The sequence below is a fragment of the Gorilla gorilla genome, chromosome 11 (assembly GCF_029281585.2).
Source record: "Gorilla gorilla gorilla isolate KB3781 chromosome 11, NHGRI_mGorGor1-v2.1_pri, whole genome shotgun sequence".
Taxonomy (NCBI): Eukaryota; Metazoa; Chordata; class Mammalia; order Primates; family Hominidae; genus Gorilla; species Gorilla gorilla.
The window spans coordinates 84,662,528-84,677,385 of record NC_073235.2 but is presented as its reverse complement, the minus strand read 5'-3'; the positions used below and the strand labels follow the sequence as shown (position 1 = coordinate 84,677,385).

The following is a 14,858-nucleotide window of genomic DNA, read 5'->3' as shown; positions in this document are numbered from 1 at the left end:
TTTGGTAACTTCAGTCATTTTAATTGCATGTTTTTAAAGAATTGTTTTAACAAATAGTGTATATATTATATACATTTTAGGATTTAATAGATTCAACACTTTCCAAAAATCTATAAAATACCTATTTGATGCTATACCTTTAATAACATTTTACTAAGAATTAAAATATGGATATCTTCTTAAAGACTGATGTTTTCTGTTTACATATCTGTTTATTTCTTAAAGTACTTTTAGTAAAAATAAATGCATTAATTTAAAAGTTTTCACAAGAAAATTTTATAAATTAAGTAATGTTTTCTTATTTTGCCTAATTATTGACATATTATTAGTTGGTTATTGATAACATCTAGCATTTACTGATCATTTATATGCAAAGCACAATATACTTATTAGATTCTATTGATTTCCTTAAACTCTAATCTCATTTTCCTTAGCAAACATAAATGTTCTTATTCAGTTGCTTTTCAAATATGGGTCTTGTCATATTTTCAGCGAAAAAAATGTAATTGAGAATAATTTTATTAATAGCTTCCTTTCCCTTACTACTTGAATAAAAGTAAGTAAGCAGAGTATTGATTCTCATGGCTTCTATCTAAAAATTCAATAGAAATGTTGAGTGCTCATGATTTTCAGCAAGAACCATCAATATGTAGTTTTTTTTTTTTTTTTTTTCATTCGGAGTCTTGCTCTGTAGCCCAGGCTGGAGTGCAGTGGTGCAATCTCGGCTCACTGCAAGCTCTGCCTCCTGAGTTCACGACATTCTTCTGCCTCAGCCTCCCGAGTAGCTGGGACTACAGGTGCCCGCCACCAGGCCTGGCTAATTTTTTTTTTTGTATTTTTAGTAGAGACGGAGTTTCACCGTGTTAGCCAGGATGGTCTCGATCTCCTGACCTCGTGATCCACCTGCCTCGGCCTCCCAAAGTGCTGGGATTACAGGCGTGAGCCACCATGCCCGGCCAATATGTAGTTTTTTTAAAAAAAGCAATCGAATACATTATATCATCTTTAAGTAAAATATCTTTGTGCAAGATTGTAATTCAAGTTTCCTTCAAACTTTTGGTTCAGCTTATCCTACTGGCCACACCACACAATGAAAATGAAATATGTTTTCCAGTACAAGTGACTCTTTTAACTTATCTGTATAGAGCAAACAAGGAATTGTGGAATATGCAAGGCTTTGCTGGGGTGCCTTATTTTCTACTAAGTGTGAGGCTTTGTGACATGGTTATTGTATTTACAGTGCCTTGGTTAAAATAGTCAGTAATACCAATGGCTCTGTTTATGTTAGGGAGGGTCAGATCCCAAAAGCTTAAACAGACAATCACTACTCACTTTAGCATCTTGGTTTCTCTGGGGTTCTTATGATGGAAGCTTGGCACAGAGGAGTGGTCCATGTGTCTGCTTTGGAAGTGGGACCTCTTGCGTTGAATCTTATCTGAGCCATGTACCAGCTGTGTGACTGGGTGACTCAGTCTCCTTTGGGGGGAAATATTAATGCTCCGTCAGGATTGTTAGGAGGATTAAATGTCTTTGTATACATACAAAGCAACTAGTTGCTAAAGTATTTTAATATCGGTATTGTATGAAGACATTTAATCCTTACAGTTCAGTGCCTTGCTGAATAAATACTGAATGAATAGCACTGGTTTTATTAATAGTAGTTTTGATTAAAAATGCAAAATGAAGAAGAATCAGATAGGGTCTTGAAATCTCATGCTCTTCTTATCTCTGTCTCTTCTCTGAGACATCAAACCTTTTAGTTTGGTTGACATGTGGATTTAGAATAGTCTCAGGCCCCACTGGACTACTTTTTTTCCTCAAAGCATTGAAATACTATATAATACTGTATTTGGAATAGTTTTTCTTTAAAATGGCTAAAGTTCCTTTCAGATTAAAAATAATAATATTTAGGAATTATGACTGCAGAAGAGTTGTGGGAGTGAGAAGGGAAAGCACTAGCTCTTCAGGGAGGTGTGAACATCGTTGCCATTCTCGCTGCTGGCAACTTCTAAGATCCATGACAGTTAAAAGGCAAAATAATATCAAACTTGTGTGTGGACTTTCACATTTAAAAAGTAGCATCTTTTGTGTTCATATCCATTAAGAACTATAAAACATGGTGAGTGATTATTTATTGAAGTGTTCCACTTCAGAACAATAAATGGCTGAATGAACCTTTCTCCTTTTGGTGACTCTGCAGGGATCTTCGGAACCTAGTGATTGAAATGGTTTTATCTACAGACATGTCAGGTCACTTCCAGCAAATTAAAAATATAAGAAACAGTTTGCAGCAGCCTGAAGGGTAGGTTTTGTTTTGTGGTTTTTTTTTTTTTGTCATGTTAAAGTTCCAGGGGCTTGGCCTCAGAAAAGACTGTAATTGTTTCCTTTGTTTTGAATAATATGAGCATGTCTTTGGTTTGACAGGATTGACAGAGCCAAAACCATGTCCCTGATTCTCCATGCAGCAGACATCAGCCACCCAGCCAAATCCTGGAAGCTGCATTATCGGTGGACCATGGCCCTAATGGAGGAGTTTTTCCTGCAGGTGCCTCTTTCACACTCTGTGCAAATGTTTTTGGAAATAGTGACTGTGCCTATTAGCGTACACCTTTTCTGTATGGAATCCAGGGCTTGTGACTTACTATTATCAACTGGCCACCTACACATTCTTGGGGGTTTCAGCAAAATTTATTAGTCTATCAGAAAGGTGTATTAAGTCTATGTAGTGTGATACATGTTTTAAAGAGATTCAAATTTTGGATCTGAGATGCTACTGTCAGGAAAGAAAAATAAAAGCAGCTAAGAATTGTTATCTGCTGTTAAGACGTAAGTGCCATAGCAGAGACAGCAAATAGCTTTCATAATAAAAAGAGTAGATAAAGATATATAACAGTTCTGCATAAACCTTGTTGGCCAGAATTTTAATGGAGGCCAAGAAATATTGCTTTAGCTGGGTGGACACATGCCTAACTGAAATAGGCAACAACAACAACAACAAAAATCTAATGTTACGTCAGAAACAAGCCCGGATAAGGATTGTGACTGGCGTTCTCTGCCACAAGTACACATCTTTTCTTTATACATGTCCCTGTTTTGCAACCCCCACAATCCAAGCTGGAGTGCTACAATACAAATGTGATGCTAACCACTCAGAGTTAGCATCAAATTGCACAAATTAAGGGCTCAGTCTTCCACAAGATTGGCTCTACTTCAGATGCCAGCTGCAAATGGGGCTGTGGGACACCAGCACTTCTGACCAGCCAGTTACAAGTTCAGTGGTTCCCACAACCCTCTCTAGGTTTGATAACTTGCTAGAATGACTCACAAAACTTCAAAAGTGCTATCCTTACAATTACAATTTTATTATAAAGAATACAATCCAGGAAGAGCCAAATGAAAAGGCCCATAAGGAAAGGTCTGGGAGGGTCTTGGATGCAGAGCTTCCTTGCTATTTCCAGTGGACTTAGCGAGTACCACCATGCTGCCTTGTCAATGTTTTCACCATCCAGGAAGTTCTACTGAGCTTTCCTGTCCAGAGTATTTATCAGGGTTTCATTACATAGGCATGGTTGATTAAACCATTGGACATGCGATTGAACTCAGTCTCCAGCCTCACTTCCTTCCCAGATATCCCCTGGCTGGCTTAAAGTTCCAACTTTCTAATAATGTGGTTGGTTTCTGGTGACCAGGCCCTATGCTGAAACTATCTAGGGGATAGGCCCAGAGTTGCCTCATTAGCATAGTCTCCTATCACTCATGAAATTCCACAGGTTTTTGAAGCTCTGCTAGGAACTGGGAATGAATATCAGATAATTTTGTTTTATTATATCACAGTCCCACTTAGAGAAGTTCTTTTATTTCTGTATTTTCAGATTATTTCATTTCTCAGTATTGTTCTTTATTTTGAAAGTTTGTTCATTAATTTTATACCTGTTCTGAAGATATAAACACCAAATATATTACTATGTTTGGATGACTCACGTTTCTGTCTCCCATTGTTAATGGACATAATGTGTGGTATTTTGAAAGTTTGTTCGTTAATTTTATACCTGTTCTGAAGATATAAACACCAAATATATTACTATGTTTGGATGACTCACGTTTCTGTCTCCCATTGTTGATGGACATAATGTGTGGTTTCATTTTTATATTGCAATTTATATTCCTAGAGAAAGTTACTGAGTAGCATCTTACTAAATTCAAATATTTTGGTCCTAAAAGTAGTATTGAAAAATATTTTAATAATTTACTTTGTGCTAAAAAAATACACTAAATGTAAAAACCTACCAAATTCTAAAGGTCAACTGCTTATTATGGTCAATTAAAAATTATAATGATATACTCAATCAACCAGAGATCTTTCTGTATAGCCCTGTGACATTAGAGATGCAAAAACAGAAACATAAAGAGATACAAAGATTTTTCAGGTTAAGAAGAAATTTTTAAATATCTTAAGTTGAATGATTTTGAAAACATAATATTTGAAAATTGTTGGATGCAACTGAAGCAGTGCTTAGGGGAAATTTTATAGCTTCACATACTTACATTAGAAAAAAATGTGTAATAAAGTAAGTTATATCTGTTTCACCTTAAGAAGCTAGAAATTAAGAAAATTGAATCAAAATAAGTTGATGGAAGGATATAATAAATATAAAAGCCAAAAACAGTGAAACAGAACAAAGACAAACAATAACAAAAGTTAATAAAGATAACAGTTGGCTCTCCGAAAAAGTAATGAAATTACTTGCAGGATCAAAAAGAGGAAAAAACTATAAATGAAAGAGAGAATATCATTATAGAGCCTGTATTCATCAAAAGGGTGAGGAATATTATGCACAATTTATGCCAATAAAATTGAAAACTTAGATGAAATTGTCAAAATTTTTGACAGATATAAATTACCAAAACAGACACAAGAAAAAATCTTGTAGTCTGAATATTCATATATCTGTTTCAAAAGTTGAATTTGTACTTTAACTCTTCTTATGAAGAAAACTCTAGGCTTAGATGGCTTTAATTCTTATTTCCGATTTCAATTCTCAATATTCAATTCAATTGAGAGATGGAGAATTTTCTCAAACATTTCAGGAAGAAATAATGCCAGTTTTACACAAATTCTTTTATGACATAGAGGAAGAGGAAAATTTGACAGCATAATTCTCGACATTACCTGACAAAGACTTTTCAAGTAAAGAAAATTACACATCCACATCTGCCATAAAACTGAAAGAGAAATTTTTTTTTAATTTTTAAAATTTTTAGCAAAGCAAATCCAGCAATTTAGTAAGATAGTGCATATCATATCATAACTTGAGTCAGTTAAATATTAAAAAATTAAGGTAATTCACCATATTAAAGGAAATAAAGGAAAAAATATCAACCCTATAGATGTGCAAAATGCATTTGACAATATTCGACAGACATTAATTATAAAAACTGTTAGTAAACTAGAAGTAGAAGACCTTTCTCAACCTGATCAAAGGTCTATAGCTAATGTGATACTTCACAATGAAATATTGAACATTTTTATTCTAAGATCGTTATAGGTACTCTTACCACTTCTATTCAACATTGCATTTGAAGTTCTAGCCAGTGTAGGAAGGTAATAAAAAACAAAGTATAGTTTGAATAAAAATAAATAAAACTGTTATTTGCAGAAACATGAGCATCTGCATAGAAAACCTCAAGAGATCTACAAAAGGCTACTAGAATTAATAAATGAGTTTATTAGTTGTAGAATCAATTGTGTTTCTGTATGCAAGCTGCAAACAATTTGAAAATAAAAATTGAAAACAGTATGCTTTATAACAGCATAAAATAATAAAATATTCAGGGAAACCTTTAATTAAATGTATATGAAACCTCCACACTGCAAACCACAAAATATTGTTGAGAGAAATTTTAAGACCTATATAAATGGAGAGATATGTTAATGACTGAAAGACTCAATATTTCTAAGATGTCAATTCTTACAAATTTTTAATAAATTTAGCATAATCTTTATCAGAAATTGTAACAGGCTTATTTGTAGAAGTTGAAAGGCTGATTCTAAAATCTGTATAGAAATATAAGAGTCTAAGGCAGCTAAAACAATTTTGAAAAAGATTAAAGAAGTTGGAGGACTTACACTTCCTCCTTATGTGAGTTAGTATAAAGCTACAGTGATCAAGGCACTGTGTTATTGGCATAGGGCATAGGGCTAGGCAAATAGATCATTAAAATAGAGGAGTGATTTCAGAAACAGGCTCATATATATAATGTCATTTGATCTTTACAAAGGCACCAAAACAACTACATGGGGAAAGGAAAGTCTTTCCACAAAAGGAAATGGAACAGCAATTAGTGAATATATGGGAAGAAAAGGAAACTTGTCCCCTACCTACACCTTAACACAAAAACTAATTCAAAATTAAGGAGTTTAAGACAAAACCTAAAACTATAAAGATCTTAGAGGAAAACCCAAGAGAAGATCTCTCTAATCTTGGGGGTAGGTAAATATTTCTTAGAGAAGACACATAAAGCATTACCCATAAAAGAAAAAAAAATGAAGTGGAAAAAAGCAAAACTCAAAACTTCTGATCTTCCAAAGGCACTATTAAGAAAATGCAAACCATAGACTGAGAGAAAATATTTGTACTACAAATATCTGTCCAAGGACTTGTGTCCAATTGCATATAGAACTCCAACAAATTAATAGTAAAAAGAAAATCAGGCCAATTTGAATGGATATTTTATAAAAGGAAATGTACAAGTAGGTAATACTTACATACAAATATGTTCATTTTCTTTACTTATCAAAGAATTATAAATTAAACCATAATGAAATATATAGCCCCATGAGAATGACTAAAATTAAAATAATTGACAATATAAGGTGTTACCAAAAATGAGGAACAACTGGAGGTATCATACATACATCACAGGTGGGAGGATAAATTATTACAATCACTCTGGAAAACTACTGGATATCATCTACTGAAGTTAATATGAAGGGATAGTTAATATCCCTTAGGACCCAGCACTTTTACCCCTAGATAAATGAGTATTTATGCCCACCAAATGTCTTATATAGGAGTAGTCATTATACTACTACTTACAAAAACTCAATGCTAGAAACAGTCCAAATATTCATCAAAAATAGAAATGGATAAAAAATAAATCATGGTACAGTCATACAGTGGAATATCAAGCAACAATAAAAAATAGACTAATGATACAAATGACAATAAATCTCAAAATAATACATACTATAAACCAATTTATATGAAGTTCAAAAATTGGCAAAATTAATATATGGTGATAGAAATCAGAACAGTAGGTGCCTATATGGGTTAGGATTCCTTGGACGAGGTTAAGGCAACTTTCTGGGGGTAATGGAAATGCTCTATATCTTAATCAAGTATTATACAAGTGTTCCTGTTTATGCCCTTCAGATTTGCCCATAAATTTCCCTTTAATTTTTTTTAAAAAGAGTATATCATAATGAAGGTAGCTCATCTCTGACTTAAAGAAGACCCTAAAAAAATTACTGTGGGAAAAAAACAAAACTAAAATCCCAGAGACTCCTGAAGATTACCATTAGATCTCCAAATAATATCATGATTTGTATTATCCTTTTGTTTTACTGATTTCAAAACAGACAAAGAATACCTGACAGGATCATGAGATTAGTAAATTCAATGAAATTGAGTTCAGATCTGTTGAAAGTTCACCAATTTCTGGATTTTTAAAAGTAAATGATTTTCAAATCCCCTTCAGAAACATATGCAGCAAAACAGAAAAATGTGGAGCTAAAGGTCAAAATAATTAAGTTTATACTGCCAACAAGTATGTCTTTCAAGCAAAACAAGTTTTTCTTTATGAAACTTAAACTGAAATATGATATTGATTCCAACAGGTAAAATGTTTTCTTGCATTGAACTAACTAAATAAATCCCATATTACTCTCACTTATTCTTAGTCATACTGCATAATGTACACCTTTGGAGGTAAATAAGCAATGAACCTGAAACTCCTTGCTGTATGCATTTCTCTGATTTGACATAAGATATTGAACTGTGTCTATGTATCTATGCAGATGTCCTAGAAATTAGCAGGACTGCAGTGGTTCTTGTGTGTTTTATTTTTGTTCATCCTCACATAGCCATCTGTAAAACTGTCACTTTGTCAGACCCACAGTACTGATACCATTCTGCTCTGCATTTAGCCAAGGTGACTGGGTTTTTCATCTCGGACAGTGAAAACAGCACTTTTACAAAGCAATTTGCAAATATATGTCTTCATTCCTTTGGAAGGTACTAAGAATCTAAATACTGTGACTTAAATTCCACTGGCTGTGCTAGAGATTTTGAGGTAAATCAAAGGAGGTCTGTCCAGAGCTCATCATGGTGCTCAGCTACAGTTTAAATGTAAACATCTTGTGTTTCTTGTTAAAGACTGTATTTTATGTACATTGGTCAAACATAAGAAGCCTAATAATGCGAATTAGAGAGATAATTTGACTTGACTTCAGAAAACTCAAGGGTAGGCCCTAGCTTCTCATTCTTCCAGGAGTGGGAGAAATGAGTCTTCCCCTTCCTGTCTCTATACACCTTCTTACCTTTTCCCATCCTGCCTACTTCGCAGGATGATTGTGAGGAGCAAAGTGGTAGAACAAAAGTAAGAGGGCTTCAAATGTGAGGAATTGGTGGTATTTGTTATCCTGCTAGTCTATTTTAAGCTTTATAATTTCCGAGGCAAAGTATCAGTATACTACACCACTGCTTATGAAGTATTTTGTTGTTTGATAGTTACTTAACGCTGAATTTCTAAAGATCTGGGCACAATTTAAAAGCACATTTCCAACACAATCATCAAGTTTAAAAAGTAACCAATTAAGAGAAGTATTTTCCTTTTTGCTCTGCAGAATGTAATGCTAGACTTGCAATTCCTTCTATTGGTTTTGAACAAAATTAGAGCCTTGATAGAAATTCAAACAATCAGAAAAGTAGCAAAGGAAAGAGCTGATTTTTAGAATTTTTCAAGAGCAACCTTTCAAGAAAGGTTCCTCTGTGTGTGTGTGTGTGTGTGTGTGTGTGTGTGAATATTTCAGAAAAATGCAGAGAAATTTTGTGATGTGTTAACTTCTAAATCATTTTCTTATTAGTTTGTCTACCGAACTCATTTTATTTAACAAATGGACTCAGACACTAAGAATTTTTTAAATGCTGTATATTTCTGGAAGACAAGCTATTTGTATTATTCTTAAAAATCCCATCAACGTTATCCCATTCTTTAGTGCTACTACTTTAGTTTCACCCTCTAAAGCCATGAGAAACTAGCCAGAGATCAGAATTGTATCCAGAATTTGCAGTCTTGAGAAACGCTGATTTCTGACTCTTGAATAAGCCGCTAATGGTAAAAGGCGGTAGAGCGAGTTCTCATTTCCAAGGCATTTTCACAACAAGCCTGTGATATTTATTAATACAATTAATGTCTCCTCGAGTTTTCACGCAGATCAACACACCTACTGACAGTAATGGGTAGATTTGGAGGATGCTGCTTTATTTTAACTATGACTGATAGGAGAGAGAGATCAATATCAGCCAAAAAAGTAATCATTGGTAAAAGAAGACAGGTTTTTGCTTTTTATTCTCCTCTTGAACACACAAGTCAGGTTGGCAAGATAAGAAGTCAATGCAGTTAATTTTTTTACAAAAATAGTCACTTCCATCAAAATGTGTTTGTATTTTAAACTAAATAACAATAACTATGTGAATTTTTCCCTTCAACTAGTTGTTTTGTGACACATGAAAAAAATCTATATTTGAACAAAATCTGCATTTATTAATCATTATTACCTTGTTAGCCAAGAAGAAAAAAATAATTAGAAATGCAAGTTATTTGGAAGGAAAGGTCAAAATGTTTACTTCACCTTGAATTGTATACAGTCAGGCCTCTCTATTTTTAAATGTTGCTAGAAGCAGTATAAAGTATGTTATTTCAAAATAAATTTCATTTTCCATAGTAATACAAATGTACTTAGTCCATTCTCAGCCAAGGATCTGGCTTTTCAAAAAAATCATAAACATAACCCCTAAAATTGCAGAAATGAAAAGAACTGTAGCTATGAGCCAAGATAACTTTAAATGTAAAAAAGTAAAGCTTTTAGTTTCAAGAGCCATAAAAGTACTATAAACACCGATTACACCAGGGGTTCTAATACTCCATAAAATATAACATTCACAGAAATACAGTTATATCAGACCAATATTTTACTGAAAGTGAATGTATTAGTTGCTGTAATTATTAAATGCTTAAATGTTTTTCGTAGCGTTCTTCGAATTTAGAAGGGCCCATTTGTAGAAGAAGTAAAGAAGGGTAATTAAAGGGCCTAAATTCCTTAAGTTTTCCAAATAAGGCTAAATTAGTGCATGCTCCTCTCCTCTCCCAATCAGATTCTCTATAGAACCAGTGGTCTCTCAGATTTCACCCTCAGCCTTAGAATGTCTCCAAAGGCTGTCCTTAGGAGGAGGGTCTCCTAAGCCCCTGTCCCTGTGGTCAGGGGATTCCTGCATATTTGTTATCGACGTTGCTTCTTTCTCTAAAATTGAAGTTTCAATGAAGAGTTTTCTCAAGATTTCTGTACTTTACCCTGTCTTAAAACAAAACAAAACAAAACAAAACAAAACAAAACTGGCCAGGCGCGGTGGCTCACGCCTGTAATCCCAACACTTTGGGAGGCTGGGGCAGACGGATCACAAGGTCAGGAGTTCGAGACCAACCTGGCCAATATGGTGAAACCCTGTCTCTACTAAAAATACAAAAATTAGCTGGGCATGGTGGCAGGTGCCTGTAGTCCCATCTACTCGGGAGGCTGAGGCAGGAGAATCGCTTGAACCCAGGAGGCGGAGGTTGCAGTAAGCCGATATCATGCTACTGCACTCCAGCCTGGGCGACAGAGTGAGACTCCTCTCAAGAAAAAAAAGAAAAACAAAAACAAAGCAAAACTATAGAAATTTTTTTGGTTTCAGAGAAATGCAAAAAACAAACAACAACAAAAAGGTGCTGTTAGTTAGGTCAATGGATTTCATACCTTATTAATGGCTGTCAGAGCACTTTACAATGGTAGGAAGGCATTTAAAAACAATTACTAGTTCTCTTACAGACTTTCAGAGAAGAAACCTGAAGGATCTCCAGGGAATTGTAAAGACAGGTACAAGCTGTGGGGCCTGAAAACCTCAGGCTGCCTTGAGTTTCCGTTTGGATGGGACCAGTTTTTCTACTTACTCCTCATTTTTAAAAGTGTATTTTGGCCCCCTGAAGGCAGCATCCTCAAATGACAGCGAAACCTCTAAGAAAAATATAAACTCTTCTTTCACAATGCTTATTGCGATGACCTCTGCTTTTACCTTGATGGAAAATAAATATTCCCTATCCTGGGACAGAATGAGGAAATTATAAAGGTGGCCAAATCTATACTCAGAGATTCTAACATTCTCTTTATACAAAGTTCTAGTTCCTTCATAGTTTACCTACAGGGCCCCCTACTAATCTTGCACTCATGGCCTTTATTCACCCTAAAGAGTAAATAACACTTTGAAATATTTATAAATAAATTAAATAATTAATGTACTTTAGCATTCAATGTGCTTTGATGTGAAAATTTAATATTCTAAATTAATTGGGGGGTACAGGAAGCAAATAGAATATAAAATCTCTTGCTCCATCTGTAGGAGGGTCATCCCAGCATATATCTGTCAAATGCCTAAGCCCTATAGGAAATATGTTGCCATTCAACATTCTATAAAATTTAGCTAAAGAAAGTGGCTGGGCACAGTGGTTCATGCCAGTAATCCTAGCACTCTGGGAGGCTGAGGCAGATGGACTACCTGAGGTCAGGAGTTCGAGACCACCTTGGCCAACATGGTGAAACCCCATCTCTACTAAAAATATAAAAAATTAGCTCAGCATGGTGGCAGGCGCCTGAAATCCCAGCTACTTGGGAGGCTAAGGCAGGAGAATTGCTTGAACCTGGGAGGCAGAGGTTACAGTGAACCAAGATTGCGCCATTGCACTCCAGCCTCGGCAACAAGAGCGAAACTGTCTCAAAGAAATAAAAAAATTAATAAAAGAAAGTAAATCATCATAATGCCTTTCTCAGGCCAAAGTTACCATTTTGGGGCCAAAGAGCTTGTACCACAGAGTATAAAAATACATCTATTACATTTGTGTCCTTAAATACCAGCTAGCAGCATCTTGACAAAAAAAAAAAAAAAGTTAAACGTAGCTTAGCAGCGTTTAATAGATACAATCTTATAATATTTAGGGTGGCGCAAAAGTAATTGTGGTTTTTGCAATTTTAATTGCAAAAGATGCAGCTGACTGTATCTTCTGACTCTAAGACTACTGACAATTTTAATTGCAAAAACCACAATTACTTTTGCACCAACCTAACAAATACACAAAAGAATAAAATGCAGTTGTATCTGCATATGTTAAATAACAATCTCTAATATCAGGTTACCAAAAGCCTATTGGTAGCTTTATTTCTATTTTATTTCATCAGTAGTAATATTAGTATTTATATTTTAACATAAATGATTGATGACATTATTCTTGCACCTTATCCTCAACATGTTAGAAACCAAATCCATAATAGTATTCAAATCTTTCCCCCATCCAGATTATCTGGTTTCCATTAGTGGCATCAACAGACTCCTCCTTTCCATTCACACTAGAAGCCAAGGAGTCATCCTCAACTCACTCCAAGTCATCTCTCATACTGCAGACAAACTAATCTTTCAAAAGTGGAAATCCTTTCTTGTCGATTCCTTGCCAGGAAAAAAGAGGGAGAAAAAGCTGATGCCTCTCTATTACATGCTAAATTAAGCACTACTTCAATTTCCTGTGTTTTAAAACTATTCAATGTATGCATTAGACATCATAAATACCTTTAATTTGTACATATTGCATTCATGTTGTTGCTATTCTAAATTATGGGGTTTTTTGTTTTTGTTTTTGTTTTTGTTTTGAGATGGAGTCTTGCTCTGTCACCCAGGCTGGAGTGCAGTGGTGCTATCTCGGCTCACTGCAACCTCTACCTCCTGGGTTCAAGCGATTCCCCTGCCTCAGCCTCCTGAGTAGCTGGGACTGCAGGCACATGCCACCACACCCAGGTAATTTTTGTATTTTTTAGTAGAGACGGTGTTTCACCATGTTGGCCAGGATGGTCTCAATCTCCTGACTTCGTGATCCACCTGCGTTGGCTTCCCAAAGTGCTGGGATTACATGTGTGAGCCACCGCGCCTGACCTAAATTATGTTTCTTATTAGCTAAACTTAATGACTACTAAGTGTCAGACACTGTCTTTATGCTTCATATAAATAATCTTAGATAACTTCAGGATAGATACTATTACATCTATTATATTTTATCCCTAAAACAAGTAAATCAAGATCACAAAATTAGGTAACAGATAAGGAGAATTCATTTCAGCAAAGGCTGTGCTGTGTCTCAAGTAACAGCAATAACCCCTAGACAGCAGCGATTCAGCTGACTGTATCTTCTGACTCTAAGACTAGTGGCATTAATAATTCCCTTCCATCTGTCCTTTAAGCTGAGTATAAATCACAATTTCAAATGGAATTAGTGTTATTATCCAGAGGAATTAGGGGAGTTACTGGCAGAGGTCACAGAAATTCTTATTCCTTATTTTCTCTGAGTTATGACATAGTGAAATGTTCCTGTTTGTAACTATTTTCCTACTTCTTTGATGGCCATATCTAGATTTTCCCCAACAATTCTGATTCCAGACTTTCTGTCTATAACTCTCATAATCAAAGGCATGGTTTAGGGGAACTGCCCTAGAAGATATTCTCAAAAAGTTGTACATGTTGACATGATGTTGTAAAGATTAGCATAGAAAGATGTTAATGGAAACAGAGTGAAAGGAAACCATGGAGTCCTTATGTATTTTTTCCTAAGTTATGGACTTAATGATGCAAGGCTGGTGTTGCTCATGAAGATATACAGCCAATAAATTAGGAGAAAATAGAACCTAAAATGTTCTTCCAAATGGCCAGGAAATTGAAATGAACAAGAACAAGAAAGTTTCCTCTCCTCTTTCTTTCATAATAAGCACATCCCCTTTAATACAAAGGAAAGAACCAAAGTTTAATAAACCTTGTGATATTAAAGGTTTGACCAGAACAGCAACCTTTGTTTTAGAAGATGAAAATTTAATTACTTCTCATGAAGTAAAACCCCAATATAAATGGAATTCTTTAACGTATGTTCTCAATTAATCTATTTTAGATGAGATCAAATAATAAAAAAATTGATATTTCAATTTTCTCTGAGAAGAAAACATTAAAATCAGTTTATGCACACTGAATGTAAGAATGTTGAAGAAATTCCTCATTATATGTTGTGGAAGATTTAATAAAACTTGGTTAATGGATAGAAAGGTGTTTCACATCGTATACTTTTAATTTTGAAAAACAATTCCGTCACAAAATTTTGATACTAAAGGTCTGTTGATATACCTTGGCATAAATAAATTAACTTGGATTGTTAATTAAATGTCAGATAACACATAAGATGGCTAGGTATTTTATGGTGACTTTGGAAAATTCCAAAAGCAAACGTTTGTTTCTTAAAAGTCAAGGGATTGTAATGCCAAAGCAAAGTCTCCAGGTACTGAAAACATTCATCATTTTTCTCCCTGCAAAATGTTCCCAAATGGAGACCGTCCAAGAAAAATTATATAAACTTGGACCATAGCTTTTGGTTTTATAAATAAGAAAAAGGTATTGCTAATTAAGAAATGAAAGATGTGGCTTTTCTAGGCTTTATATCTTAGGTTGCTCATTATTTTA

General features: G+C 34.6%; 1 protein-coding gene across 26 annotated transcripts in view; it reads left to right on the top strand.

The window, feature by feature from the left end:
- Positions 1–14,858, top strand: part of PDE1A (phosphodiesterase 1A) — a 462,136-nt gene that overhangs the window by 399,458 nt on the left and 47,820 nt on the right. For all 26 annotated transcript variants that reach the window (XR_010129640.1, XM_063695036.1, XM_019022627.4 and 23 more), the window contains 2 exons: positions 2,201–2,302; positions 2,425–2,545. Coding sequence is in view for 25 of the 26 variants with exons in the window: in XM_063695036.1 (XP_063551106.1) it covers positions 2,201–2,302; positions 2,425–2,545 (223 nt within the window). In the remaining variant the exon portion in view is untranslated. The remainder of the gene's footprint in view (positions 1–2,200; positions 2,303–2,424; positions 2,546–14,858) is intronic.